The sequence below is a fragment of the Chlorocebus sabaeus genome, chromosome 8, assembly GCF_047675955.1.
Source record: "Chlorocebus sabaeus isolate Y175 chromosome 8, mChlSab1.0.hap1, whole genome shotgun sequence".
Classification (NCBI taxonomy): domain Eukaryota; kingdom Metazoa; phylum Chordata; class Mammalia; order Primates; family Cercopithecidae; genus Chlorocebus; species Chlorocebus sabaeus.
In genome coordinates, this window is record NC_132911.1 from 24,056,980 (window position 1) to 24,081,629 (window position 24,650).

Below are 24,650 nucleotides of genomic sequence, written 5' to 3' on the forward strand. Positions count from 1 at the left end.
ATAGTAATCTGATAGCCCACCTCTTTTTGGAAATTAATTTTGTATTAACATAGAAATTAAAGCATACAATAGAACTATGAGCCAAGTTAACCAATTCTTCCATGAATTTGATATATCTGACATTTAAGTGTTTCTCATAATAGAAACTTCCTCTTTAAGATTGTATAGCATTGTTGTGCAATGGGAGACTATAAGCTGAAAACAAGAACCTCATGTTTCTGTTTGTATAGAATTTGGATATCTAGTACAAAGAGGACAATCAATATTACTTATTATATTGTGTAGGATATTTATCTTAGTTCATTCTAGCTGCTGTAACGAAATATCACAAATGAACAGGTAAGAAACAATAGAAATTTCTTTCTTGCAGGCTAAGAATCCAAGATCAAGTCCTTAGCAGATTCAGAGTCTGGTTAAGCCCTCTCTGTCTCATAGTTGACACCTTCTTGCTGTGTCCTGACCTGGTAGAAGGGGCAGGGATCTCATTCAAGCCTCTTTTATAAGGGCATTAATCCCACTTATGAGGGCTCTGCCCCCAAGACTTAATGACCTTCCAAAGACTTCACCTCCTAGTGTCATCACCTTGAAGTTAGTTTTATACCTTCAACATATGAATTTTGAAGAGGTAAAAATCATACTAATGTTAGTTAACAGTTTTTAACTATTTATAAGAATGAGCTTCTATAAATCTAACAATGACTATCACCATGCCACAAAGAAAGAATTTCAAAATATTAGAGTTAGAGATATTTAAAAAGTCACTTTCTTGAGCTTCTTATATAATTAAGGAAACTGAGGTACAGGGGAGAGAGGTAACTGAGTCCATGCCTTTTTAAATAGGTACCAGTTAACTAGGAGCTAGAAGCCAGGTCTTTCAACCACTAGTTTGAAGCACTATGTACTACAGTGTGCTGTCTTTCAAAAATTTCTAATGCAATTTTTTTTCATCAGGATCTTTTGCCTGACACAAACATAATTGCAAACAGAATGGCACATCAACTGGGGCATAACCTTGGGATGCAGCATGATGAGTTCCCATGCACCTGTCCTTCAGGAAAATGCGTGATGGACAGTGATGGAAGGTGAGGTTCGAACAACACACAGAATACACTTAAATAATTCAGAAGTGGGCTGGGTGTGGTGGCTCATGCCTGCAATCCCAGCACTTTGGGAGGCCGAGGTGGGTGGATCACCTGAGGTTGGGAGTTTGAGATCAGCCTGGCCAAGATGGAGAAACCCCATCTCTACTAAAAATACAAAATTAGCCGGGCTGGTGGTGCATGCCTGTAATCCAGCTACTTGGGAAGAGAATTGCTTGAATTCGGCAGGTGGAGGTTGCAGTGAGCTGAGATCATGCCACTGCACTCCAGCCTGGAATACAAGAGCAAAACTCCATCTCCAAAAAAAAAAAAAAAAAAAAAAAGAAAAAAGAAAAGAAAGAAAGAAAGATGGATGAAAGAAAGAAAGAAAGAAAGAAAGAAAGAAAGAAAGAAAGAAAGAAAGAAAATTTCAAAAGTGGATTTTGAGTCAAAACCCATTATTGTAGGATATGTTGTAAAGCTATGGAATTTCCTAAAAAGTCTATTACATAACTAGGCATGGGAGTTTCCTTTCTGGGGCTAAATCTTGCCAACTGGTAGTGTCTCTCTCTAGTGATACCATGAGAGAAATCCCAAAACTCTTTCTGGGCACATTGCAAAAGTACACCATGAACAATTAGCACCAATCACTACCAAGGCAATTAGGGGAGAAATAGACTCTGCATGCTTTGTTTTGTCATCTTTTCTATAAGCTATAATATCTTCCTTCACATCTTTATTCAAATGTTATTCCCACCAATGTTTTCCCTGGCCACCTGTTCTAGATCACACACATATCCTGGCATTTCACTTCCCACTTGTCTTCTCCTTAGTACTTATTACTATCTAGCATATTCTCTGTTTCATGCATTCAGCTTATTTATAACTTTACTCTTCTGCTGAAATATAAGCTAGTCCCACAAGGTCAGAGGGTTTTGTCTGTTTGGGTCACTGTTATATCACCACTCTACTAGAAAAGTCCCAAACACATATTAAATACTCCATAAATAGTTACAGAATAAAAGCATGTCCAGCATTCCCCATCGTACTGTAAATTGCCAGGCAGTCAGGTGCTAAGTCTCGCACATCTTTGAATCCCTTCAGAGCAGGTATACATAAAGTATTGTATATAGTAAGAAAAGTTTCTTGATGATCAATGCTTCCACACATTGATTAAGTGAAGTAAAGTGGCTAACACAGCCAAATGAGATGACTGGCATAGAATAAGAACTCAGTAATTAATATTTAGTTTACATTATTATTTACATAATTAGTAATATTTTACAGAGTCCTACCATCTCAGTCTAGTGTAATCAAGACTCTAAAGTCCTACTGTATTTAATCATTATGTCAATAACAATGTTAAGGAAGTCAAAAGAAAAGGAAGATGGAAGGGAGATAAATTTCAGGTTAAGAAGTATATCACATTCCTATGGATATGTACATTATTAAATCAACCACTTGTCTTAACAAATTTATAGAGAACCACTTTGTGCCAGGCACTGTGTTAACTAATGTTTATTTTTTAAAATTGTACGCGATATAATTATTGCTTTGAGATGCTTGTAATCTAGTAGAGATGATAAACAAGTATATAGGTTATTTGAAGAGGACCAAACTAAAGAGGATTTGGAAGCAGTAAACATACACAATCAGTCTATAATGTGGGCCTCAGGAAGGATTACTAGAGGATCTATAGCCAAGATATTTTCACTAAAATAGCATGTGTTCACTGTGTTTTGAGAAGATATTTTCTATAATAAAGAACCCAATTACTTCCCTGCTCTAACAGTAAACATTTACATTTGTTCTTTCTAAATGCTTCATAAAATGCTCATAGCTGTTGCACCACTATGCATTGATAGGATTAATCTTTATTTTTACTTCATTCTATCTCTAGCATTCCTGCACTGAAATTCAGCAAATGCAGCCAAAACCAATACCACCAGTACCTGAAGGATTATAAGCCAACATGCATGCTCAACATTCCATTTCCTTGCAATTTCGATGATTTCCAATTTTGTGGAAACAAGAAGTTGGATGAGGGTGAAGAGTGTGACTGTGGCTCTCCTCAGGTATTTGCAAACAATGTTATCTTTAAATTGCAAAATTTGTGATCAGGTAGAACCTAGGTAGGGATGTGGCCATTAATCAAACCAACCATGGTGTTCCTTGTAACGCTTTTAAAATTTTTGTTTTCCGTTTTTATTTTTATTTTTTAACAAATTATTGGTGCAGCCTCATTCCAAGGCTTCTTATCAAGTCATGAAACATGTGTAATGACCTTGCTGGAGATCAGCAGCATCACCTTTCCTTGTTTATATACAACTGGTTCTGCTTGTGACAAGGGCCCATAAGTGTCCTTAAGTCTGATGTCTCATGCAGAGTCTGCTCTACAAAATCTCTTACTCAGTCAAGTTTTATTTATTAACTTTTGAGGCTAGCCTGTATCACAGTTGGATAGTTCCTGTTATTGGAAAACTCTTAATAGAGCACAAATGTTCTAATGTTTCATGTATTTATCATAGTTGTGGTCTCTGGAGCATTTAGGGAAAGCCCTTGAGGCAAATTTTAAAGTAATTCTTAATATGCTTTTCCCCATCATAGAAGCTATTTCTTTCAAGAGCTTATCACATAGGTATGTGTTCTACACAACTGCCTCTCAAATTAATAAATGCAGATGAATCACCAGGGGACGTTGTTAAAATGTGGACTCAGATTCAGTAAGTATGGACTGGTTCTGAGATTCTGCACACCTACCTAGCGGCAAGGTTACAGTGATGCTGCTGGCCCAAGGACCACAATTTTAGTAGTTTCAGTCTAGATAATGCACAATACCAGGAGGTCTAGTAGGACAGCAGTTAGAGACTCCATAATCAGACTGGGGACAGTGACCTGTCCAAAGGTTATAAGAATGTCTTCAAATGTCTCAGGTTAAACGTAAAGAGGCTCTTAATTTTGGAAACTGATCCTCCTGTCCATATGCATTCTTTGGAATGGTTCCATGGATTCATTCTAACACATGAGGTACCTCACCTGGCCACACTCCGTTTTCTTTGAGGTTTTAATTTTGTTTGAGAAAATAGGGCACAGGTTACCATTTTGATGCTATTTAATGATACATTAAAAAATAAAAGTCAGCCTGAAATTATGAGCAGCTTGAGCAAAACGTAAAATGAGATCTTCAGCAGTTGAACTGTCTCACATCATACTTCAGTATAGGGAAGCAGTAAGGCCCTTCAAGGAAATGGAGATCGTTAGGATAATTGAAGATTGTAAATGTTGGACTCTCTAATTCTGTCAGTGAGAATCCATTATCTGTAGTGTATCAAACAGCACAAGAGAAGGAGAAATAGTAAAAGTCCCAAACACCAGTTCTAAACAGTTATCTGTATGTATGTACCGCAGCCAACAATCATGCATTAGCATTTAACTGTAACAGATTACACAGAAGCACAACTAATTAATTCTTCAAACAGGAGTCAAAGCACATATCAACTTCTCATATTTCTTTTGTGGTTATTGCCAGGAGTGTACTAATCCTTGCTGTGATGCACACACATGTGTATTGAAGCCAGGATTTACTTGTGCAGAAGGAGAATGCTGTGAATCTTGTCAGGTAAGGTCGTATGCCAGGAGAAGGTTTTTGTTTGTTTGTTTTGTTTTGTTTTGTTTCAGTTTAAGAATGTGTAGGATCTAAGAGTTTTCTAACCACTGGACAACCCTGCACCACTGATTCCAGAATGAAGCTAGGCTTGCAAGTACCCAACAGAGATTCTTGTGAGACGCTCCAACATCTGAGCATTGGGCTGTGCTATGGCCTGGGGAGTGGAGAAACATCAAGTAGCAATTGGAGTTTTAGGAGGGAAGTCACATGACCAGTTCTATTCTTGCTCCTTTGTAAATAATCACCAATCTGTTTAACCTCAGCTGGGAGGATGGTTGAAATCCCAAGGGTGAGCTAAAAGGGAAAGGGGTTATATCAGGATTGGAAAGTGGTAGTGACTAGTAAGTGGAGAAACGTTCCTGAGGAAGACAACCAGAAACCCCAGTGGCTCTGTCCGAGGGTTTATTGACACTTCTTTCACCCAACTTTATTGTGAACTCACAAAGAAAACAAACATGTCTTATGCATCTTCAAATTCATCCAGAACCCAGCATAATTAAATTCATATTGAATGGCTGGATGAGAGAATATCTCTATGCAGTTCCCTCCAGCAATGAAAGCAAGCGTATTTTTCTCCACTTCATATGCAGGAATCTGATTTATTAGGACTGGAGATTTCCTCGTTATAGGCAGGGGTTCCCAGTTTGAGGTGGGTAGGGGGTAGGCAGGGCGTGTACTGGATCCCTTGGAACAAAGAAAAGACAAGATAAATGAGAACACCTGCCCATTTCTTCATTTGATGTACATCCCAACTCTCCCTAAGGCTGTTCTAACACCAAATTTCAAAAACATCATTTTGTCGTTCCTAAAATTACATGAGTGCCAACACATTTACAAATGAGAATGATTCTTGGTGGAATACAGAAGGAAGCTATGATCCATCCTTAAAACCTTTTTTAGATGAATGGGTCAACTTTCTGTTTACTTACTAAACCTTACCTACCTAAATGTATCCAGGATTTAGTCTCTTTGTATTTCCTCAACAGATAAAAAAAGCAGGGTCCATATGCAGACCAGCAGAAGATGAATGTGATTTTCCTGAGATGTGCACTGGCCACTCGCCTGCATGTCCTAAGGACCAGTTCAGAGTCAATGGATTTCCTTGCAAGAACTCAGAAGGCTACTGCTTCATGGGGAAATGTCCCACTCGTAGGGATCAGTGCTCTGAATTATTTGATGATGGTGAGAGATAATCACAGTGAAGGATTCACATAGATGATGGCCTCTATTTCTCTGTTATTGCCCTGTAGGAATTGGGTCAAGATCAGAGATAATGTCATTTGTGGCATTATTCCAAGATAATGCTTAGCATTTCTCTGTGTATTACCTGTCATATTAGTTGATCTTAAGTCTAATATTAACTATCTCAGTATATGAGTTATGTATATTTGTTACTGTTTTATATCTCCAGCCTAAAATAGTCTCCTGAGGCAATAGGATAGTTTTTAAATAATGTATTCCATTCTACTTCACTATGACATGATTCTGAAAGTTTAATTACATTAGAAAAATAAGGTCTTTTATGATTCATGATAGTCATGCTTTTGTTTTACTTTTATACCATTTTTTACCCCAGAGGCAATAGAGAGTCATGATATCTGCTACAAGATGAATACAAAAGGAAATAAATTTGGGTACTGCAAAAACAAGGAAAACAGATTTCTTCCCTGTGAGGAGAAGTAAGTGCCCCGTGGAAAAAAAGTAATTTGCCTTCTTACAGCACTTTGTCAAAATCAGAATGGCTCCTGTCTCCAGAGCTGTTAACCTCTTTTTACTGAGATGGGGAGAAGAGGGAAATAAGGAAATCTTGGTGTCCTGATTAAAATCATGCTAATTCACATTACTAATAAAAAAAAATTCCCCTGTAAACTTAAGCCAGTACTGATTTGTGAGGTTCACAGGGAAATCCAAAAGAAATACAATCATTTTACATTTTGTACGGACTCATTTCAGTTCTCAGGGCCAAGACTTTGCTCACTGGTTTTCTCTGCCCATTCCAGCCTCCTTAACTTGGTGAGAAACCTGGATCTAGAAAAAGAGTGACTGGGAGGCTTCACTGCCAGCCTAGTCTCAAAAGTTGTATTTCTAGTTCCAAGTTGGAATATTCTCCCTTTCCTTCAGAGATGTCAGATGTGGAAAGATCTACTGCACTGGAGGGGATCTTTCCTATCTCCTTGGAGAAGACAAGACCTATCACCTTAAGGATCCCCAGCAAAATGCTACTGTCAAATGCAAAACCATTTTTTTGTACCGTGATTCTACAGACATTGGCCTGGTGGCGTCAGGAACAAAATGCGGAGATGGAATGGTAAGACAAAAGACCTTTGTTTTATTAAAACATCTTAGTTCAATCCTTTAAAAACATTATTGGATACTGTAATTGGTTCCAAAGAGGCCTAGATATGGAAAAGGAAAAAATACTGACAAGTATTTTTTAATGAGGAGCAGAGTAGCAATAACACTGTAATAAATATCCATTTTGCCTAATTTTAGTCATGCCAAATGACACATAATTGTTACAAATGTTCCTAATTAGTAACTTACAACGGATATCTAATGAAATTATAGACATGGATTTTTCTAATTAATGTGACTATAAAATAGCCTCACGTCTTCATTTATTTTATTCATTCAATCATATTTACTGGCCATATACTATGGTGCCACTGACTGTACAATAAAGATAAGCATACATGAGAATTTCACACAGTAAAAATTAAATGATTACAGTTCAACAAATTGCTTTCTTAGTGGTGTGACCAATGTACATTGATGTCTAAAGGAAAAGTGGCTGACTTTGCTTAGAGAAGGTGAAATGGTATCTTCAATGAGTAACAACATTTCAGCTTTGACTTGAACATTTTAACACACAGGAAACAGGAGAAGACATTTTAGCAAAAAATGCCTGCACAATATGCAAAGGTACAAAGTGTATGGCATAATTCAGATAACCAGCAATTTCAAAGTGGCTTGACCTTTGGGATAAATGGCAAAAGATGCAATTGAAGAGAAGACAGAATGGGACCAAATTGGAAAGAGTTTTTTATGGCAAGATGACAATATTAGAATGCATACTCTAAACAATAGCTGGCTCATAAAGAATATATGGAAAACACATGATATTTTACCCCCAAAATCAGCTATCTGAAATTGAGCAGTTTCTCTATGTGATATGTCTTCCCCTCTCTCTCTACACTATCACCAAAAGTATTACAGTGGTATTTGTATAGTGTGATAGAGAAATAAATTGGAAAACCAAAGTTCAGAATGTAAAAAAAAAGAACTAGAACTAAATATTTAATAGAGACTTATGTTTTGAGTCTATATATTTAACTACACTACTTCCTGTTAAAATGATTAAATGAATATCAACATGCTAAGAAATCTATGTTTGTGAAGATTAAGGTACATATGCTAACCGCAAGCTAAAAAATTCAAAGGTATTCAGCAAGACAAAGTGTGAAGCCTCAGGTTGATGAAAATACCAAAAGATTTGCTATTCACCTCAGATATGAAAAACCAGCCTGAAATACAAAGTGTTTCCTTCTTTAAGAGTGGCAAGGACTGAAGAAAGGGGCTGACAGAAAGGCAGTTGTGAAGAAATCCACCTCCATCTCCTAAGTACACTGTGACCATGTACTCTGCATAGAGAGCTTATTCCTTCAAGAGAAGGCTTAGGGCAGAAGCACATCCATCACAGCGGTGCCAGCTCTTCAGCCAAATTCTAAGGAGGAAATTAATGCATAGTTAATGCTGGTCTATGTAGGTATCACAATGATGTGAGTGGAAAAAAAACCTTCATTTTGGCATTGATATGCTATTTTTAGACTATGAGTTATGGGACCTTATTCAAATCTGTTGTTTTAGCAGGGCTTCTCTAAAACCAAAGGACAAGAAAAGGAGTAGGCTAACAAGACAGAAAACATTTCGGTAATAATTGTCCCACTCCAACCAAACAGCAGTGAAAAATTCAGTGGTCTGACTCCTTCTACATCAGCAAGGATCAAGTGGGAAGCCTAGTCTTCCATTTTCTTCCCGCTCTAACAGATGCCCTGGCTCCAGACAGGGTTTCAGCAGAGGCTTATGGAGAGTCAGGACATTCACCACAGCTCAGTGGTGATGAATTCTTCCAGCCCCACAGTGTCATGAAAGTATGTGAGGAGGCTGGGTTTCCACCCCAGCTGGCATGAGTGAGGCAGTGATTCTGCTAAAGCAACAGGTTTGAATAAGATCCCATAGGTCATAGTCCCCAAAGTATCCAGAATACAAGTGAGTCACTCTTCATACAAAGAACCAGGGAAATCTCAATTGAAATGACAAAAGACAATCTCTAGATGCAACAAGGTGGCACATATGTTGGAATTACCTGACAAGGGATTTAAAGCTGCCTTTATAAAAGTGCTTCAGTGAACAAATATGCACACACTGGAAATAAATGGAAAAATAGAAGGCCTCAGCAAAATAACAAACTTCCAGCAAAGATGTATAAAATATAAGTAAGAGCCAAATGGAAATTTTAGAACTGAAAAATTACAATATGGGAATAAAAAAATTCAGTGAATGAGTTCAACAGAAGAATGGAGGGAATCGAAGAAAGAATCAATGAATTTAAAGAAAAAAATAAAAATTATTCAATCTCAATTGCCATTTCAAGTAAAGGTGAACATAAGGTAGGACTGGAGCAAAGATGACTCTTGTTATGTTTTAGCAAACAGACTGGTAGCATTTTGCCCCGGCTCTAGAGATTTGTGGAACTGTGAACTGAAGAGAGATGATTTAGGGTATCTGGTGGAAGGAATTTCTAAGCAGCAAAGCATTCAAGATGTGACTTGGGTGCTGTTAAAGGCATTCAGTTTTATAAGGGAAGTAGAGCATAAAAGTTCTGAAAATTTGCAGCCTGACAATGTGATAGAAAAAAAAAAAAAACAAAAAAAAAACAACATTTTCTGAGGAGAAATTGAAGCTAGCTGCAGAAATCTGCATAAGTAACGAGGAGCCAAATGTTATTCCCAAAGACAACAGGGAAAATGTCTCCAGAGCATGTCAGAGATCTTCATGGCAGCCCCTCCTATCACAGACCCAGAGGCCTAGGAGAAAACGGTTTCATGCGCCAGGCTCAGGGTCCCTGTGCTGTGTGCTGTGTGCTGTGTGCAGTCTAGGGACTTGGTGACCTGCGTCCCAGCCACTCCAGCCGTGACTAAAAGGCACCATGGTACAGCTTGGGCTGTTGCTTCAGAGGGTGGAAGCCCCAGGCCTTGGCAGCATCCACGTGGTGTTGAGTCTGCAGGTGCACAGAAGTCAAGAATTGAGGTTTGGGAACCTTGACCTAGATTTCAGAAGATGTGTGGAAATGCCTAGCTGCCCAGGCAAAAGTTTGCTGCAGGAGTGGGGCCCTCATGGAGAATCTCTGCTAGGACAGTGTGGATGGGAAATGTAGGGTCAGATCCCCCCAACACAGTCCTTGCTGGGGCACTGCCTAGTGGAGCTGTAAGAAAAGGGCCTCTGTCCTCCAGAACCCAGAATTGTAGATCCACCCACAGTTTGCACCTGGAAAAGCTGCAAACACTCAACGTCAGCCCATGGAAGCAGCCAGGAGGGAGGCTGTACCGTGTAAAACCACAGAGGCAGAGCTACTCAAGATTCTGGGAACCCACCTCTTGCATCAGTGTGACCTGGATGTGAGACATGGAATCAAAGGGGATCATTTTGGAACTTTAAGATTTGACTGCCCTGCTGGATTCAGACTTGCATGGGGCCTATTAGCCCTTTTGTTTTGGCCAATTTCTCCCATTTGGAATGGCTGTATTTATCCAATGCCTGTACCCCCATTGTATCCAGGAAGTAAGTAACTTGCTTTTGATTTTACAGGCTTATAGGTGGAAGGGACTTGCCTTGTACTGAATGAGACTTTGAACTGTGGACTTTTGAGTTAATGCTGAAATGAGTTAAGTCTCTGGGGGACTGTTGGGAAGGCATGATTGGTTTTAAAATGTGAGGACATGAGATTTGGGAGCAGCCAGGGATGGAATGATGTGGTTTGACTGTGTCTCCACCCAAATCTCATCTTGAATTCCCACACTTTGTGGGAGGGACCCACTGGCAGGTAAGTGAATCATGAGAGCAGGTCTTTCCCATGCTGTTCTCCTGATAGTAAGTCTCGTGAGATCCAATGGTTATTATAAGGTTGAGTTTTCCTGCACAAGTTCTGTCTTTGCCTACTGCCATCCATGTAAGACGTGACTTGCTCCTCCTTGCTTTTCACCAAGATTATGAGACTTCCCCAGCCACGTGGAACTGTAAGTTCAATTAAACCTCTTTCTTTTGTAAATTGCCCAGTCTCACATATGTGTTTATCAGCAGCATGAAAACGAACTAATACAATGTTCAAAAATTTCCTCCTTTATCAAGAAAAAGTTTTTGAATGAAATTTTAAAATATATTAAATCTATATTAAAACGGGTATAATTTGAGATCAAAGAGCATTGCCTTCAAAGTACAAAATATGATTACTGGTTTATATGTAATATGGGCAGTAAACCACTGAATGGATATTACAAAAAAAAATCAATAATTTAGATGCTAAACTTCTTAACACAATAAGATAAAGGAATTTTAAAAATCAAAGAAAATAAATAAAAGCAGGAAATAGATTTCTAAAAAATTCATCACAGATTTAATATGAATTCTAAATTTAATAAAACAGAAGAGAGGTGAAAACATAATTAATGAAATAATCACAATGTGTCCCTGATCTGAAGAATGTATGAAAAAATTCACTTAGTACCAGGAAAAATTTATAGCAAGAGATGAGTGCTTTTACTTACCCTCATGCCTTGAATGTCAAAAATAAAGAATACATGCCATAAGCACAAAAGAGAAAAGGTCATTAATTTGCTACAGAAAGAAATATCAGGTTACCATAATACTTGTCTGCAACAAGTATCCAGAAGACAATGGAGCAACATCTACAGAGTTTTGGGGAACATAATTGTTGAGACCCTAAAACTATATTTACAGCCAAGTTATTATTCAGACAGAAAAGCAATAGAATGACACTCTCACACATATTATAACTAATAAAATACATAGTAATATAGACTCCACCTGTTTTTTGAAAAGACAAATAGTTCAGAATGTATTCCAGCCAACAGAGAAATAAATTTAAATTTAGAAGATAAAATAAGGAGATAGGATATTAAAGAAATGATTGCAAGCAACAAAATCTATAAGACTTTTGAGTAAATTCTGGTTATTAATTATAATATATTACAGCGATGTAAAAAATCTCAGGAATAATAAATAATTTTGACAATGTAGAATCTGATTTACTCAATCAAAAACTTGAACTGAGAGAAAGAGGAAAGAAGCAAAAACATGATAAATTTCTTATCTTACAGAAGGAGGAATTAATGGTGATTTTTTTCTGAAAATGATAGAATTATTTAGATTCAAATATATTAATGTTAACCAAATCAACCTTTAGAAATTAGCATATATAGCTTTCAAATTAGAGAAAACAATAGCTGAATAAAAGTGATAATTATAGTAAAAGGTAAGCTACAATGTCTAATGTTGGAAATCAAGTAATTAAAATGAAAGGAGTAAGAGTGTATATATATCACTTATTCCAATAAATATGGATGCATTACGTTCTCCTTACAGAAAATGTAAATATAATATGGATATATTAAGTTCTCCCTATAGAAAATGTAAATATAATCTTTGAATTGGCGGCAATAAATGTTTAACTATAAATAAAATTAAAAATAACAGTTAAAAATTAAGTAAATGAGTAAGGATGAACCAGGCAAAGACCAAAAATAACAAAACCAATAGTATTTTGGTGATCAAATTTACCAAGAGAAAGGAAAATTTAAAGCAAAAATATTAAACACAAATAAGATGAATTGATATTAATAAAATGCCCAACCATCAACTGTGGTATAATAAACATACATTGTTAAACCAAATCAAAAGAAAAACTTCACTGAAACAAAAGAAACTGTTGCAGTTACAGTTGTAGAATCTGACAGACTAATGTTGAAATAATTACTCAGAACATAAACATTTTAATGAGTTTAAAATATTTGTTTGCATGTATAGTACACTCCTCAAACATTTATAGAGGATTTCTCTATCCACAGAAGACACTACATGTGGAATTTTACAATAGGAAAAATTACCTAACTTATAATTAAATCATATAAATTGAAAAATTTCATATGTAAATAACATGCAAAATTGTGTGCTTCACATGCATTACATGAAATTACAATTTCACATTAAGTCATTTTAATTCATGCTTGATTACTTCATTTCTAGGTGTGCAACAATGGTGAATGTCTAAACATGGAAAAGGTCTATAACTCAACCAATTGCCCTTCTCAGTGCCATGAAAATCCTGTAAGATATGACTGCTTTTAAAATTAATGTTTTATCAGCCATATATTTACTTTATTCCTCAGCCTGTATGTGCATGTATATGTATGTATATATGTATGTTTGCTGTTTTCTAAGTCAAATATATATTTGGGATTCATTTTTTCATGTGTTATCAACAAAATTGATCCAAGGAGCTAAACCACATATTATTATACACAGATATAGCCAGTGTTACAAGTAAAGCTTTCATTATGGTACTGGTTATCTAGAAATTCAGTGATTAATGTATGTATAAAGTTGAAATCCGATGTTTAAAGTTGAATCTATTACAATATGTCTTATAGTTAAATTACACCAATGTCAAGTTAAGCTTTTGAGAAAATCGGCAAACATTGTATATTTTTTCACTTAAGAAACACTAATACCAGCAATTACTAACAGTTTATGCCTAATATCACTCATATGCTGGGTTAATCGGTAACACTTATATAGTAATACACACACACACATATCACACACGCACATATATATATCAGGTTACCATATTTATCATACATATCATGTATTTATCTAGAAAGATAAATCATGCTGTCTTGTTCATCTGCCTTTCAATTTGTCAGTATCATTCTCTTATTCAAAGGCCATTTTCAAAGATGGCTGCTTCTTGTATTTTGTTTACTTATTTTTATGCATCATTGATTTTCTTAGGCAGTTTAATTAACTAATAAAAAGTTCGTGCTTGTGCTTGTGTGCATGTATGTTTGATGTACAGGTAGTACTAAAGTAAGTGAGTTGCAGAACACAACTTGTATCAGTCATTTGAGAAAATATCGTTGACTGCTCTTCCAGATGGATGACCATGGACTCCAGTGCCACTGTGAGGAAGGACAGGCACCTGTAGCCTGGGAAGAAACCTTAAATGTTACCAGTGAGCATCCTAAAACAAAATCTTTCATATATCAAAAGCCTACCCAATGAAAAAAGTTGTTTTTCTTATTTTTCAAGTCTGCTACTTATTTGTTGCGTTTTGATATGGATTTGTATGGTCTCCATATTATTTTGCATGAATACCCAAATTGATTTTACTGCAATTCCCTTTTATAGCGAGTGTAGTCTCTTCTAGCTCAGTTAGATTTTCTTAGGTCTTCCACAAACCCTCAACACACAAGGGCTTTTCTGTAGTTAATAACTGACAGCCAAATCTCTTCCTGATGATTGTAGTTCCCTTAAATATAATGGAATACTGGGTGGAGTGTCAGTTGCAAATACAAATGGTAATTTGTATAATGTTTGGGCTTTTTACTTTACATAAAAATAATTGAAAGGAGAATCAAAGTCCTATAGAAAGGAATAAGGAGCATTGTAACAGCTTCATTAAATGTTAATATTCCACTGTTTTACAACTGATACCCTGGCTGAAGTCCGTGTTTTTACATGTTGCAGATGTTGCCATCTTGATTGTTGTGCTTGTCCTGGTTATTGTCGGTATCGGAGTTCTCATACTATTAATTCGTTACCAAAAATGTATCAAGTTGAAGCAAGTTCAGAGGTACATACGCATTTTCTATGTGTTGAAGAGAATTGTTACTGAGAATATATAAGCTTTGTAGTTATAGAGGATATTCGATGGGGGGAAGTATAAGCTTCTTACTGAAGATGGGGTAAGAATAGTAGTAACTCAAGCTTTTATGTACTTGCTCCTATCCAGATGCTAATATCAATGATTCCCAAACTTTGTGCACGTTGAAATCACCAATGGATCTTTCAAAAAATACCGATGTGGGTTGAAGACATTGTGATTTAATTGTCATTGGGTATAACTTGAGCATCAATATTTTAAAAAATCTTGTAGATGATGTAATTTTAGCCATAAGTGTATACCATAGTTCGTTTATCCCATAGTTTCTGATTCTTCCCACATCAAGAATGTGCATGTATATGTATGTACATATGTATACAAGAATCAGAAAGGTGACATCACTGAAGATTGTATAGTATTAAGTTGATAATTAGGCAACATAAAAAGCATTATTTCATATATCTAACATTGTAACGAAATGGAAACTTTTGAAATATAAAAATTGCTAAAGCTTACTCATGAAGAAATAAATAACATGAATAGCCCTATATCTAATAAATTAGGTGTTCAATTTCCTTCTTGACAGCCCACCTATAGAAACCCTGGGAGTGGAGAATAAAGGATACTTTGGTGATGAGCAGCAGATGAGGACTGAGCCAATCCTGCCAGAAATTCATTTCCTAAATGTAAGAAACTTCCATTTGCAACAGTTAGTTAATTGATTTTTTTAAGTAGCTGTGTATGTTTAAAATGCTGAGCTAAGTGACGTGGGAGGTGCAGAGGAGCAATTTAACATGGTTCCACACACACATGAAGCTTTGAATCTACATGTAGGGAAAGAAAAGAGGACAGGATTCAAAACAAATATGGAATGATAACCAAGATACTATACCAGAGCAGAATATATTAGTTGAATAAAATATTAATTTGTGCACTATTGTAAAAATTTACAAGCATAAACCACAGTACGGGCCATAAAGCAAGTCTTAACAAACTTGAAAGAATTGAGCTGGGCACAGTGGCTCACGCCTGTAATCCCAAAACTTTTGAAGGTCGAGATGGGCAGATCACCTGAATTTGAGACGAGCCTGGCCAACATGGTGAAACCCCATCTCTACTAAAAATATAAAGAAAAAAGAAACAAGAAAGAAAAGAATTGTAGCCACACAAAATATATTCTCAGAATGAAATTACAATAGAAATAAGTAATGGAAAGATATTACTAATTAGAAAAATTCTCAGTTGAAAATTAGATAACAAATTCTAAGGAACTCAAATTTCAAAAGAATAATCAAAAGGGAAATTAGAAAGTATTTTAACATGGATGAAAATTAAATACCACGTACCAAAACATGTGGGTGTAGTAAAATCAGTAAAGGAAAATTTATACCGCTTATCTGCTTATGTTTGAAAAGAAGAAAAGTAAAAGATCAATGACCTCAGCTTTTACTTTAAGAAACTAGAAAAGTAAAGAAAATGAAACCCAATATATGCAGAGGAAAAGAAAAAGTAAATATCTGATTGGTCACTAATGAAATAGAAAACAGAAAAATAACAGAGAAAATGTATTTTGAGAAGATTAATAAATTTTATATCCTCTAGCCAGTCTAACTAGTTAGTACGTATTATTAACATCAAGAATCAGAAAGGCAACATCAGTGAAGATACTATAAATATTAAGTTGATAATTAGAAAATATTATGAAATACATTCTCAGTAGAGCACTTCTTACTCAGAACTGGGTGCTGAATGCACACAGATTTTCAACTCTGTATTTTTAAAAGCAGCCATTCTCGTTAAGCTTTCTTTATGGACGACTAAAACGCTGTGATTAGTTGATTAGTTTATAATCTGTGGTTGCACACGATCCTCGATCACACAAAAGGATTACAGAAAGTGGCAGACAGCCGGGGGAGTTGCATGAATGAATTCTTCCTTGAACCCATGCAGTCCATGTTTAAAATCAATTTTACTGAGATTCCAATAGAGATGTTATCAGAATGAAAGTGCTAATACTTAAAAAGTGCTTGCAAATCTCTTACCTAATACATTCTAGGGAAGATTCGCAAGTTTTACAACCAATAATGGTTTCTGATACAGCTTTGCTTAACCAGCACTACCTACCCTCCTCTCCCCCAGTCCCATAGGAATTTACAAACTGTCTTAAGCAATTTACACAGTCTTGGATTTTTCAAGAAGCAAGCAGAGGTGGTCTGTGTGTACGTGCTCACATGTGTGCGTGTACATGCATGTCCGTGTGTGGATGCGCATGTGTGTAACATCTGGTGCAGCTCCTAATACAACATAATTTATTTATTACAGAAACCTGCAAGTAAAGATTCAAGAGGAATCGCAGATCCCAATCAAAGTGCCAAGTGGTAGGTTACCCTGACAGATAGTACCTCCCGTTTTCATTTTTCAAATGCTGGCATAGTTATGTGTTCTTTACCTACTCATTGATTCACTGGGGACATCCTCTGTACTTATCAACAGATTAAGAAGGCTAGAATTTTTTTTTTTTTTTTTTTTTTTTTTTTTTTTTTTTTTGCTGATATGCTTAAATTTCTAATATATAATTCTGCTAAGGATGTTTTAATCCAAAACTTTCAAACCGGACCAACGGAGCAATCTAGAATTCAACATTGCCAGAGTCTCGATACAGGTTAGGAATAATGAAAGCAGCACTATTCTTTCAGACTTTTGTTAGTCAGAGTATACATACTCACAGGTTTTTTTCAAGTATGTTAAAGGGCTTTAGTAATGCTGGAAATCACAGAAAAGAAACAGTTTCCTTCATGATTGCTTTTCTAAATTTTTTACTTATCGAATCAATAAATGGGAGGGCTGACTTCACATTTGACTTAGTGTGTTTATATTAGAAAATTTATTCAAAAATTGTGATTTATGTCAAAGGGAAAGAAAATGAGCATGGCTTGAGTACATTTTGAGTTTGTTTTCATTTCTTCCTCCTTTATTTTTGCTGAGTTTTCACAGTGCAGTAGGCACTGGATTAGTATGAAGGTTCTTCCACAGAGCATTCTTATGAGGAATCTTGCTTAATACAGACCTACCGCCCCCCTCCACTGAAAAGCAGGGTACTTTCTAATGATCCTTCCACTCCACAATGACAAACCTGTCCCCCAGAGAGTAGAGAGTGAAGACACTCCTTAGTGCCAGCAAACTGTTTGGCATCCCATAATGGAAAACAAAAGTATTTTCTTTCTTTCATAATAGGCCTATTTATTTTATAACTGCATAATTAGCAATGGCTAGGGAGATCTATAAAAGCATGAATAAATGTAAGACTACGGAATCCAGAAAGGTTATTCTAATTAGTAGATATAAATGAGTAATGGAAATACATGGTTCACAGATTTCATAGTAAACAACTTATCTCTAACCATCTGTTTCTATTTAGAGCTTGACGTTGGATATCCAAAATGGCTGTGCAAGCCTGGATGCAAGATCTTTACAACCTTACCTAGATATCTGCTACTCAAATTTTTGGTAGTTTTTCAAGTGTCCTCTATCCAGACAGAAAATGTTTAAGAGAAGCAACTTCTTCCTGTTAATATTTACCGGTAGAATTCACACCCTCTATCATAAACATACGCTGCAGAAAAAAATTTCTCGTGGTCTTTCAAATGCTCTTTACTGCAATATAAAAATTCGTACTCTTGCCATAGTATTTTCCTACAAAATGTTACTCTAGTTTCTTTTAAGAGTCTAAACTTTGAGGATGATAACTTACAGTCTAGGAAGAAAACATTGCATATAAAAAGTTACTTCTTTGGAAATGTAAAAGTACTTTTTAAAACTTGGAATCATTAGCACTAACTCTGGTTTAAATGAAATTCTTGCAGAAATGCCAAAGAAGGCAGGGCCGAGTGGCATGGATTCTACTAGGTAATTGAAAGTGAAAGAGGCAGAAGAATAGTGGACAGAACTGCAGGATAGTCCTTAAAATAACGGTGGAAGGAAAGGAAAACACGTAATGCTCCTGGCAATTCTAAATTCCTAGGTTTACCTCTCTAGAATTCCTTAAGAAGCTGACAGAGAAATCAGACGGTTACAAGAATTTCAGAAAAGGTACTCCAAGTGAGGACATACTCAAAACTCCTATGAACGGTTTCTAAGGTCTTTATCATGTGCTACTTGACAATGTGCCATTTCTGTGCCCACCCCCTCCCTGTCCATTTGTTAAGGGATGGGGGGTTACCCTGGGAATGATTTCAGCTGCTGCTTACACAGATGCCTCTCAAGGTGTTATTTTGTGTCCTCTATTTTCTTCTTGTGAACTGTTAAAGCTACATGCAATATTTTTTTTTTCCATTTACCGAAATAAAGTTTTCAAGTGCTAAATAAAAATGTTCTGACTCGATGAAATAAATAAAGGCTACAACGGAAGGAAGAAAGACTGTTGTCCTTGTTGACATTTTTGTTGCTCTGCTGACTTGTCTTTCTCCTGGAGCGGAGCCTGCCTGCAGCATAGCACGGCAGTGACTCAGCACTGGATACCACAGGAGCTTTCCTTCGGGTCTGTTGTTCTAATCAAAGCTGCCACTTTAAGAAAGGTGTTGACAAATGTGTACTTAAAGCCAAGGAAACTAATTTAAATGTTTTATGTAAATTTGAGGGGGAAAAAAACCCAGAAACTCCACATCTGATATATGTTTTCCTCATTAAAGCAAACAATAAGCCTCTGATGTCCAAAATTACGGAACAGCCACATCTTCCTATTCTCCTGAACGCTGCATATGTGGATGAACAAAGCACATTTTGATGATGTCGTATTTCCTTTATAAAAGGATCACCTTTCTGATTCAATATTTTTGTATTGTCTCCATATTTCTTTCAGACAAAATCCTCCCTCTATTACTTCTGTCTTGGGCCCCATATTTAACTAATTGCTACTTTCTGGTGATTTATTTTTCAAAGTTCTTCTCTCTCCAATAATAAACATCTCTTGTACTCCCTCCATTCTCCCAACCCATTGCTTCCTGTTCAGATCTCTTTAGATTTCTAATTTGCTTCCCTTTCCTTTCAACAACCTCAGAAGCCTCTGACAGTTAAGCCCCTTTTCAATTTTAGGTCACGTTCTCCAAGTTTTGTCCATATGTAGACCCCAGGCCTTAGGACTTTCTATTCCTTTTAAATGCTGTTAGGAAGCCTCTCCTTCCAATGTCTACAGAGCAGAATCAAACATCACAGCTCCTCGTTACTTGTTGACCCCTTGTCAGCCCAGTTCTGCCATGGCTGTGGAGCCAGTTACTGGCCATGATTTCCGGGAATGGACATTGGGAGTCTCCACCCCATACATGGACATAGCTGGCACTTGCCCAAACTCGACTTGAGTTTGTTGTATTTGAAGATGGTGTGTTTTAGGGTATGGGGTTGTCCTTGCAGTTGGGTCATGTCCCCTCTGCTCTGAACAGACACAGATTTATCTGGAAGCAAATGATCTTGCCCTTTAGAGCCCATAATACATACTGCCCTTTTCAACACCATTTTTCTAATTGTATATTTACCTTTTTAATGGTCTTCCATGGACTGGATTTGGGTTGGGAAGGAGAAATCCAAATGATTTATAAGCAAAAATACTAAAACTTATGGAAAACAAATAGGACAAAGATGTGACTTGGCTGTCCTGGGACTGGAGGTGCAGCTGAGGTGAGGAGTGGACCAGCCATGGATGGAATTAGGGTCGCAGCTGTGAGGGCATTCTGAGACTGAGAGAAGCATGGAAGGGTTGCCAAGCTCTCCACTCACTCCTGTGACATGCATGGGAGTGGGTACCTGAGAAAGCACCACGGAGAGTAAAATCCAAGAGAGGACTAAAAGCTGATGGGCTTCGATTACACTCCCAACCCACACAGAGATCAGTGGCCTGAGGGCTGAAGTTTTACAGGTCCCTGGGGTTTAAGCAAAACCTCTGTCCAAATTACTGACCACTATAACATGCCGACACTAGGGCAACCCATAGGAAAACAAGATAAAATATAAACATGAGAATTAAAACCTGAGCAGAGATGTCCGTGGCTGTACACTTCAGGAAGGGAGTTAAGGGAGAGGATGGGGGAAATCGGTTGTGCAGTTTAAGTCCAGTTCAGCCACTTTTTAAAACACTCAAAACAATAAATCGGAATCCATACTTGCTATATGATATTACCAAAATGCTGCTGTACCAAGGAATCTTCATGCGCATATTTACATCAGCTCTGCCAGGAATACACCAATGACGACACAAAACAAAACCTTCGCCGACGGATGACCTGTCATCAGCATTCCCAATATACCAGCAATCATTCCCAAATATCAAACATCTCCCCATAGCTATTCTGCCTTTTTCTTAAAGCGTCTGTCCTGCCGGATGATTCTAGAATTCAGAAACTCACATCGCATGTGCTAAAATTAGGAAGTCATATTCCAAGAAAGATATTAACTTCTTTATTAGTGGACGATTGTCTGTGTACCTGACAATCCATCAGTGACATTCATGGAAGAGCCACTAGGTGGCCACATAGCTAACGAAATTCTTGTTAGCTGGAAAACTGCTCGAAAAATTCTGCTGCTGTCCCTTTTCCAGAGAGGACTAGGCCCTCAAAATCATGACTTTCAGTAAATATCTTAAGGAATTTGATGAATTCCATTCTTGATGATTACAGATGGAAATCTGGGTGAATTGTTTCAAACACTGCTTTTGTCTCTGGCAGAGCTGTGGATGGAAACAGACAAACAGGGACCATATCCCTAAACAAAAGGGGAATTGAGCTCTCAGCTAGAAAGCTTTGAATGGAGATTTTAGACTGAATGGATAAATCTTCTTTACTCTTAGTCATGAAGTCCAATTTTCTTGACATTGGCATTTGGATAGACACAAAGAAAACCCAGGCTCCTGAAAACTACTACGAGTGCGTGTCTAGTTTTTTTTGTTGTTGTTTAATTATGTATTATCTGTTCATTTTGTTTGAAGGCCATCAAATTAACTTGGCTGACTGCTGCCATGGAAACCTGAAGCACTCCCACCTCCTGGGGGATGTATAATGGATGGTGAATGTCAGCAGCCTGCATCCTGTTACTTATCTGACATTGTGGTGCACTGTTGATGTCCTCTACTAATCATCACCATTGAGTGAGAAATATTGATTAGATTCCTAGGCTTTTTGAGAAGCTTCCTGATCACTTTCTAACTGAAGGTCAGGCTTTTAGGAAACTCAAGAGCTGATGTATAGGGAAGTGAGGGTCTTTTGGGTTGGACAGAATCCATTAACATCTGTTTCCAGGAAAAGTTATAATTGTGAGACATATGTAATGGGTATTGATTGCTAAGGAAAGAAGATACACATAACTTTAAACCTTAGAAGTCTCCAAGGACAAAAAAATGGAAAAGGGGGGTCTTTGGGATTGCAGGAATGCTAGCTGGGAGGAAATTACATCAGAGCTGTCTTAGAGGATCTTAGATAAATAAATTCAAAAGTCAAAGTCTCTTGCTCAAGGATATCAGAGATATGCTACTACAGCAGCTAAAACAAACATAGCATTTTGTGAGTGGACACTATTTGTCAGACATTATTCTAAGCACTTCATATGTATTATTTCTGTTAACTTGAAACAATGAGTTAAATACTACTACTATTTTCACTTTAAAGCTTAGAAAATTGATATCAAAAAAGTCAAATAATGTGCCAAAAGAGATAGCCGATTAAGTAGTATGTTCACAATTCTAAGCCAGGAAGTCTAACTCCAAAGAGTATGCTTTTAATCATTATTATGCTGCTGATACAAATACAACATTGACAGGGAAAATGCACAGCCCTCACCCCCAAAATTCAGAACTGTGTAAATATCTCACTTCCATTCTCTTCTTCCATCTACGGTCCACCATACTTCCCAACCACAGTAACAATGGTGCGTGAGTTAACATATCAGGTAGGAAGAGCAAAGCTAGGCAGCTGTCACCTCCCAATTCAGCCAGAGCATAGCTGAGATGCTGTTGTCCGAGGAAGAACTGTATCTGGGGATGGACCAAAACTTAAATGCCCTTTGCAGCTCTCATTGGTCACTTCCTAGCAGGGACTTTGTGATCCTTGAATCTTTCCCTTGTGTTATAGTGACTCAATTTCTGGATGATCCTTGCTTAATAGAATAAACCTCTACCTAGGTGGTGCTTTAATTCAGCTTAGTGTGTTTGGGCAAGCTGTGTGTTGTTGTCTCTGCCATCACTGTGCACAACAGGGAAGACAGTGGGCCAGGGGATGGCAGGGGCCAATCAAGAGATAGAGCCCTCTGCTAAAGCTTCCTTCCTTGCTTTAATCAAGTGAAGAATGCACCAGATGAGGGTCACTTGGAACACACAGGGAAAGGTAGAGCCCCTACAAAGCATCTTGCAGACCCCAGGCACCTGCAAGATGCTATTACATTTCCATGAAATGCACAAGGTCCATGGAAAGGATTCTTTTACAAATGAGGAGGCTAGGGATAAGAGGTCCTCAAACACACAGCCAAGAAATGGCAAAACAGGAATCACAGGCCTCAGACCACCAAAAATGGTAAGTCACTCCAGTTTTAAGAGTGGCAACAGCATCACAAATGGCCACTGGATGACCTCAGAGTTCAATCCTGCTAAAAGTAGCTTAGGATTGAGACCATCCTGGCCAACATAGTGAAATCCCATCTCTACTAAAACACAAAAAATTATCCGGGTGTGGTGGCATGCACCTGTAGTCCCAGCTACTAGGGAGACTGAGGCAGGGGAATCCCTTGAACCCAGGAGGTGGAGGTTGCAGTGAGCCGAGACTGCACCACTGCACTCCAGCCTGGCGAAAGAGCCAGACTCTGTCTCAAAAAAAAAAAAAAAAAAAAAGAAAAAAAGAAAAAAAAATGGTAGCTTTGATGTTGAAAGTGGCTGGTAGCAGAGATCACTTAGTGGACCCTCACCAATCATAGCCAAAAGGAACACAGTATCCATTTCATTTTCACATCTTCAGGTTCTTCAAAGTCATGCCTAAAGCGGGGAAAGAATGAAAAGATCTACTGTCATTCTAACAGGATTCAAAGAGAGGAACCACTGGATGGAAAAATGTGAATTATTTTAGACAAAGCCTTTAGCATTTAAAATACTCCTCTCATAATTAATCTATTCATTTCTCTCACGTTATCAGCATCAGTACCTTGATATCAAAGTGTATGTCAATAAGCCACAGATGGGAAAATAATAGTTGGAGTGACCTCCTGAGCTTCTAGGTTGTTCTACCCTCTCCCATAAAGACCTGGTTCAGGGACGTGCCTCCTCAGGTCCACCAGTGAAAGCAGCTGGAGAGTAATCTGATCTTCTCTGAAATGTCCCTGACGCTGTCTCTGAAGAAGGACATTTCCCAAGTTTAAGCTATCATTGCCTACTGTAGTCTTCTGTCTGGCTGAAGGAAGGAAGAAATAATCTCTTAAGTAGCACATTGTGCAAATCTGATGCCTCAATCTTGAGGCACTGCCAAGCAATTCAGAAGAGAAATAAATCAATTCATTCCATCTCGTTAATGCTGCCATGTCTAACAGGTTTCTATGCCGAAAATATCACCAGCTGGACACTGCGACACTTAATATTGCACCTTCAGAAATGAATTATCAGGCACAAGCACAGTCTGATGTCATTCTCCTGACCTGGTTCACTTGAATCTTCAAGAGAAAGAACACTCAGGCTCAGACGGAACAATGTTAAAATGGCAGAACCACATGACGTCACCTCCCGCATCACAAAACAGGCAAAGTTATTACCCTCTTCACTAGGATCCCTCTTAGACTCCTCTAAATAGAAACAATAACAACAAAAAAGCAGAGGCAGCAATCAAGCACGCTTACAGATTTCAGAGGAAAAATACTTATAAAAATAAACAGCAAATATGAACTGATACCATGTAGGTTCTGTTTACTTATCCATTAACTTCTT

The 24,650-nt window shown here is 37.4% G+C and overlaps 1 protein-coding gene across 1 annotated transcript in view; it reads left to right on the plus strand.

Moving 5' to 3' along the window:
* Positions 1 to 24,377, plus strand: part of ADAM7 (ADAM metallopeptidase domain 7) — a 65,790-nt gene extending 41,413 nt beyond the window's left edge. Inside the window, exons 11-22 of the mRNA XM_007961949.3 lie at positions 952 to 1,082; positions 2,980 to 3,154; positions 4,609 to 4,698; positions 5,733 to 5,928; positions 6,323 to 6,425; positions 6,868 to 7,054; positions 13,069 to 13,149; positions 13,978 to 14,056; positions 14,572 to 14,677; positions 15,294 to 15,393; positions 17,030 to 17,085; positions 24,260 to 24,377. Coding sequence (XP_007960140.3) covers positions 952 to 1,082; positions 2,980 to 3,154; positions 4,609 to 4,698; positions 5,733 to 5,928; positions 6,323 to 6,425; positions 6,868 to 7,054; positions 13,069 to 13,149; positions 13,978 to 14,056; positions 14,572 to 14,677; positions 15,294 to 15,393; positions 17,030 to 17,085; positions 24,260 to 24,377 — 1,422 coding nt within the window. The remainder of the gene's footprint in view (positions 1 to 951; positions 1,083 to 2,979; positions 3,155 to 4,608; positions 4,699 to 5,732; positions 5,929 to 6,322; positions 6,426 to 6,867; positions 7,055 to 13,068; positions 13,150 to 13,977; positions 14,057 to 14,571; positions 14,678 to 15,293; positions 15,394 to 17,029; positions 17,086 to 24,259) is intronic.
* Positions 24,378 to 24,650: the final 273 nt, after the last annotated feature.